This window comes from Nymphaea colorata, chromosome 7 (genome assembly GCF_008831285.2).
Source record: "Nymphaea colorata isolate Beijing-Zhang1983 chromosome 7, ASM883128v2, whole genome shotgun sequence".
Classification (NCBI taxonomy): domain Eukaryota; kingdom Viridiplantae; phylum Streptophyta; class Magnoliopsida; order Nymphaeales; family Nymphaeaceae; genus Nymphaea; species Nymphaea colorata.
The window spans coordinates 18,279,814-18,286,717 of record NC_045144.1 but is presented as its reverse complement, the minus strand read 5'-3'; the positions used below and the strand labels follow the sequence as shown (position 1 = coordinate 18,286,717).

At 38.4% G+C, this 6,904-nt stretch overlaps 1 protein-coding gene across 2 annotated transcripts; it reads left to right on the top strand.

Moving 5' to 3' along the window:
* The first annotated feature begins 412 nt into the window (after positions 1-412).
* LOC116257744 (transcription factor bHLH137-like) lies at positions 413-2,720 on the top strand. Of its 2 annotated transcripts, none has more exons than XM_031634714.2 (8): positions 413-895; positions 986-1,141; positions 1,228-1,293; positions 1,375-1,443; positions 1,539-1,622; positions 1,719-1,901; positions 1,996-2,107; positions 2,265-2,720. In XM_031634714.2, the coding sequence occupies exons 1-7, from the start codon at positions 578-580 to the stop codon at positions 2,089-2,091; spliced, it is 972 nt and encodes a 323-aa protein (XP_031490574.1). In that variant the 5' UTR covers positions 413-577; the 3' UTR covers positions 2,092-2,107; positions 2,265-2,720. The 2 variants fall into 2 exon arrangements, with proteins under 2 accessions (XP_031490574.1, XP_031490573.1); XM_031634713.2 differs by having other exon boundaries at positions 426-895; positions 1,710-1,901.
* Positions 2,721-6,904: the final 4,184 nt, after the last annotated feature.

The window sequence follows — 6,904 nt, the reverse complement described above, 5'->3', positions numbered from 1 at the left end:
ATTATCTTTCAGAGTGCCCATGGAAGATCTACCAACGTCAACAGCAAAAGCTGCTTCGAAATTATTCACAGATTATCCTAATCTGATCATCTCAATGATCATGCCATACTTTGTTAATTAAAGAAATCTATTAAGACATGTGTCGGCATCAAATTGGGTAGTTATACTAATTTAAATAAATTCCCTGTGAAAAACAAAACAAAGGGATGTAGAATGTACATGAGGCTATTTAATGATCTACTGTCCCTAAAAGCCGCAACTTTCTTCACAGACACCAAGGAAAAACCGACTCTTGATATGTCCAGTCAAATATATAGAAAAGGGACGTGAGAAAATGAATCTCTGCGTCTCTGTTTCTCTCTCTTACTTTTTTTTTTTTTTCCTTTTTCTTTTTTAGCCCTTTTCTTCTGCATGCAAGCAACCAGCTTCTTTTCCTCCCACATCTTTATATATAGGCCACTTCGCTCTGCCCCTCTGAAGCCAGCTTTCTTTGATTGCCTTTGGCACTGAGATTGCTTTTCTTTCTCCTTCTTCCTTTTCCCTTTCCCTCTCTCAACTGCAATCAGTCTATCCAACAATGTCAGCCTTTTCGGGCCACCCTTTTCTAGACTTCGTCCTCCAGTCTGATATGAGCCAGGATGGTAGCATTGGGCCCTCTGGTTTTGAGGCCATGGTGGATGAGCCCTCCCCTGTTCCTCATGCATATGGAGGCCATCTGAATCATCATGATGCTCATGACACCAGCTTCCTGAGCCAGCTTGTGAAGGAGATGGAGGGTATGCAGCGGAAGGAAGAGGTGGAGAGTGAGGAGAGGTGCAACGATGGCGGTGATGACCAAAGTGATCCTGAGAAATCCATCGAGTGTAAGAAAAGGAACTCCAGTGTTTCCTGCAAGGTAAAGAAAAACCCAAGAAACCCAACTCAAAATAGAGGGTTTGTGTCTTGTTTCTGAGCAAAGATTTGTGGAAATCTCTTGAACTTGTAGGAGGCCAAGGATGGGAAGGCAAAGAAAGCAAAGACTGTCAACAAAACAAAAGAAGGGGAAGAAAAAAACAAGGAAAGTGAGGAGTCCAACAAAGGGTATATTCATGTTAGAGCAAGGAGGGGTCAAGCAACAGACAGCCATAGCCTTGCAGAGAGGGTAATGATCTTTAATTAAAAGAAGATAATGAGTGATGCATCTTAATCTCGTGGAAATTGACTCTGACTCCTATGTTTTTCCCTAAGGTGAGGAGAGAAAAAATAAGTGAGAGGATGAAGATGTTGCAGACTCTTGTTCCTGGTTGCGACAAGGTTTTCCCGAAAACAAAGCGTTTCTTCACTTCTTCTTCTTTTCCCTTTTGGAATTTCTTGGCTGATGCAACTGTTGAACAGGTAACAGGAAAGGCCCTCATGTTGGATGAAATAATAAACTATGTCCAATCATTGCAAAACCAAGTAGAGGTAACTAATTACAGACTTCACTAACAAGGGAAATCCTTTTACAGTTTCTGAATCCTTAGTAAATGCCTAATTCATAAACTTTTGCCCGTCGCCAGTTTCTGTCTATGAAGCTTGCTTCTTTAAATCCCTTGGTCTATAGTTTCAGCATGGATTTCCAAGGCTTCAATGTCAAACAAGAGGTACAATTTCCAAGGAAACTTTCCTCCCTTTCTCTCTGAGTTCGTAAGACAATTTTTTTAATACTTACTTCTCGCTTGTGATCTTAGAGACTACAGAACATGCCTGCACCATTACCGGCACTTCAGGAGTCAAATTTCTCATCACTTGCAGCCGAATCTGAAAAATTTTCAAGAGATGTTGATTCTACTGCGTGTCACTTATCAAACACACTATCCATCTTGAACAGCACAGATTACTCTGTTTTACTTCAAGACCAGTGCGAAGATGCCTCGTCTCAGGTACAAAAAGCTGAAGAAAGGGCTTTCAGTTGCTGAACTTTTCATTAAAACAATAGGCAAACTAATAAAAACTTCCTTTCTCTGCTTGACAAAGGGAAATGGCAGCCTTGGATGGATCATAGAGAACCAGTGGCTCAGATTGAATGAACAAGGGCTTCTCAAGAAAACGGGTTTCTTTCAACAGAGTTGAACCATCTAAGAACATGGTCGGTTCAGATTCTTAACATCCATGTAAAAAAATCCAGTATCAATTTGCTATATGACAATCTGACTTTACGATTCTCCCGCTTCCTCTTTCTCTCTCCCTCTCCCTCTCTCTCTCTTTTACTGTTCTAACTCGTCACTTTTTTTTTTCTTGCGCAGTTATAAGCGGAGACATTCCATCACCACAATCAGCAGCTTCAGAGAAACCTCTTGGCAATAAAAGCATTTGGCTCTCAAAAGTTTCAATGAAGGGGAGCATCTTCACCTGAACAATCCCTGTCCACTAGTGTTGTCTAGCAACACACTAGGAAATGTAGCAATATGAACACTAAATAAGCTACCCTTTCACTTTTTATCCTTTCCTCTTCTACCCTTTTTGTCTGTTTACCATTCTCATCAGTCTACAGTTCCATGAGAAGACTAGATGCTGTTATGGACCTGTTTGGAATCTTCCTCTCTCAATCTCTCTGTGTAATTGTTGAAGAAGTTAGCATTTTTCTTCTACTGATCTATTGGTCTCATGTACTCTGTAAATTACAGCGTTTTAGAGAGAAAGATATCCAAGATATTGATGCAGCCATATTTGTGTATATTATCTAAAGATTCCATTCTCCATTAGTAAATACCATTTTTTCTGGATTCAGCATTAATGGTACAACAAACAGAATAAAATAGACCAAAAAATGCACCACTTATCTTGCAATCAATAAATAAGATAAATAGTTAATGGGATCCTGGTTTTCCTCCTCACATAAACAAGCTCGTCATAAGTACCTTGATTGACAGAAGAACTGAAGCGGCTGGATGCTCTACAGATCTGCCCTACTAGGGTTCTGAAGTCAAGTCCCATCTTAAAGCATCTTTTGCTCACTATTGTGACATCACACAAAGAAAGAAACTCTGGTAACCTGATTTTCCTTTGTCTGTTGCCATGACACTGTAGTGTAGTCAGTTGAATTACCAAGCAGTCCTTGTGCACATACAAAATTCATATTTGTCAACAATTCAACCAATAATATATGTGTAGATATGTAAAGAAAAAAAAAATTGAATTCTAAGTTCTTATCATTTTAACAACCTGACCTTCAGTTCAATCTATGTCCCTACCTGCCTCCTATTAAATCATATTTAATGAATTGTGAGAGGTTAAGATTTATTACACGTATATGGGGACAAAAAGCAGAGGCCTCAAACTTGATGTTTAAATACCTTTTTTAACGATCTATAGATATGATCTCAAGAATATTTTTAGGAGAAACGTATACTAATTTTCAGTCCAATAATATTTTTATAGCAATAAAAAATTACTAACCTTACAATATGAACAGTTTAATCAATATTTTTCATAAAAACAACTTCAATTAAAACATGTATTATGTTAAATTGGTATTTATAAACACACTAGAATGTTCATATTTTGTAGAAAATATTTTTAACAAGAATTTAAGAGGTGCATACATACAGTCATATATATATATATATAAGAACTTTGTGAACTGATTACAGTTGAGCTGTTCATTTAACTTAATTACTGGTTCACAAGGTACGACATGTAAAATTATTTTTTCAAAAAGTTAAGTCATTTATCTTTAACTTAAAGAAGTAATTTTACGCATACGTAGTACTTCAAGAAATCAATAGTCAAGTTGTTCATACGGCTCATAAATTAGTCCATATAATATTCACGTCTAATTTATATATCCCATGGCCCATATGTGTTGGTGTGGGCGTGCTTTCAATATTTATTGTATGGCCTTATTATCCACATAACCCTTAATCTTAAACTGAACATGTCAACAATGAGACAAACTAGTTAAGATGACCAGCTTGCGTCTACTTTGGCAGCTACCATCCTAAAATAAAGAAAGTCTTAGAAGCCAGATCCATCCAAACTCGAATTTTTTAAGAAAATGAACAACCTAACTCTTGAAAGGGATGCATCATGACTCTCTGGGCTTTCAGTTTATAGTTTGGACCATGAACAACCCATCTGAATTATATCCAGGGGAACTGAACATAGTATAGCTGACCCGATGCAGATCCAGATCATGACAGATGAAGCCACTTTAGTTTCGGGACCAAACTAGATATGAAAAGCATGTGGCATAGATTTTTCTGGTGCACCAATTTCCATTGGGACTATGTTTGAATCCTGTCGAGGATGGAGCTCCTTTGTTCAGTCAACATTGATCTAGGACAGGTTGAAGCCCATCTGATAGCTTCGCTTGGATTGGAGCAACTTTAGCCTAAGTTTTACCTAAGCCTTGGCTCCTCTGATCAACATCTTTCAGTAATCTGCCAAAACATGTTTTAACCCAATTTCGGCATAATCGCCATCCATTCCGAGCGATCAAAATCATCTGCTGTTGACGACATGATAAGATTTTGACAGCAGACTGCAGCAAGATCACAATTGAGGGTGAATATGGATTTCTCATTGACCAAAATCGATTGGTTTAGAGAGAAAGCTATGTTGGTCTTTCACCTCATCCGAGAATTGACATGTATGATCTTTCTGCTTCATGAATTGAATGAGATGCATCCACAGTTCCATGCACCGTCTGCTGCATTAACATGCCCATATCCCATTGGTATGGGCATCATCCATGGCAGTTCATAATGCTTGGAATTATGCCTTCTTTTTATGGTTGTCAATGATCTCCATGTCGAAAAGTTTTTACAGGGATTTTGGTACACTCACAGTGACAAGGAAACCCAACCAAGTGCTTTTTTGGACACATCGAACCTGTCAATTAAGAATCTACTCTGTTATCTTCTTGTTGTCCTTCAGTGTAAAAGGTTTGCCTACTCCTCAAGAAAGTAATTTTCGTTGCTTTGGCTGCGAGAAAAAATGATGTGCATGACTCTGGGAATTGAACTCTTGTCCTTCAATTTGAAGCATTCAAGCTAACCTGATATCCAGGTGAACAGAACTTGGCTACAGCTTCCATGGCAGGAAATGGGACATCCGTAGATACCAACTTCTATCGAGCAATATACATTGCTTATACAAACAATCACCTGCACTTTTTCTTCTTGAATCTTCCCTGCACTATGAGATATATAGATCCTTCAAAAGACACTGCCCCCCAAATCTGGCGCAGTTGATCCCAGTAAGAAGCAGAAAGCCAGCTCCATCTTATCTTTTTGAGATGAAAGGAAATCAGTTTGGAAGCAAAAAGAAGCAAGTGCTGCAGCCATAAAGGCAGTAAGGCTGATCACGAGACTAACCAAGATGGAGGTTGGGAGTTGAGAACTGTACCCAAATGGACCACCAGGCAGTGGCGGAGGCAAGTGCGAGCACTATATAGGCAACTGCCCACACATACCCATACAAAATATTTATTTTTATATTAATTCAGGATAATTTTTCTCTCTGACACATCAGTGCTCCTTAAAAATTTAAAATTTTATAACTAGTGCCTCTTACCCAGAATTTTCTGGCTCTAAAACCGGTGGATCATCTTTGAACCTTTCCCTTTACCATATCAGATTTATCAAATGTATAAATGGAGAAAACTACTACTGTATGTTGTATCCAAATCCGACCTTTAAATTCACAGTCCGAGTCCGATTAAAATTGGACTTTTAAATTCACATCCGATTTATCAACCATGAACCTTATGATATATTAAGAACTGATTTTCAAAAGCTATGATATTGCATGTAAGATATTTACAATGGGATGTCATTTCTCAAAAATGGGTGTTAACTTTTTTTTTTTCCACATCTGACTTTTATGAGGTAGATCGGTGGATATTTGATATGAATCCGATCCATTGACATCTTGCAGACAATCAACCAATGATCAGCTCTATTCAATCTCTGCTGCATATCTCGCACACCCAAAACAAAAATGTAAGTGGTGAAACCATTTCAGCCCTCCATCAAGCGAGATGTGCGGTGGTGATTAAACATGAAATCATACAAAATGTTACCGTAATTGCAGTGCAATAGCCGACAGATCGGCTGGGATTCATGTTGGATCTAAAAGCAGATCACGGTTAAATGACTGCTACCAAATTAGGAATGCAATATCACTCTTCTTGGGAGAATTTTTTGGTTAGAACTTATTTGGTATCATGTTTCTTGGTTGGTGCTTCTTGTATGCATATGTATTCCATGTTCTAGTCACTCTCATCTATCTTTTCAGACTACGAAACTTTTTCCACCATTGTTATCTTTTTTCCCAGTGAGTTTTCTTATTGGTTCAGCACCAATTAATTACCGTTTCAGACCCATCAAGAGAAAGAGAGAAACATTTGATGATGCACCAGAAATGGGTAGCTTTTCCATGGTCCTGTGGTAAACTGTTTGGTAGATAAGCTTCTACTTAGACCCAGACCCAGACCTAGACCTAGACCTAGACCTAGGCTGTTACAGGTCTTCTTGGACTTGACCTCTCTTTGATGGTCTGTTGTTGGCCCACTTTATTTCTTTTCTTGAGCTTCTCATGTCAAGAACCATGATCAGCCTACTTCAAGTTGCCAGCTCTCCTATTTTCCTCTAGAGTCAATTGTCTCTCTCTCCATCTCTCTCTCCTCTCACATGTATACAAAAGTACAAGGACGATCTATGTACAATCGCCACCAATATCTGCAACACTCTTTTTAAATGTTTGCTTAAGGGATACTACTTTCAGCATAAAAACCCAAAGTCATACCCTTGCTTCAGGGCCTAAGTAAAACTGAAGTACATCCTTACCACTATTTGCAGCCAGTAGCATAGCCATAAAATCCATTAAAGGGGCACTTGTTTAAAAATACTCAAATCTGGTAGGACATTTATATACATATAAG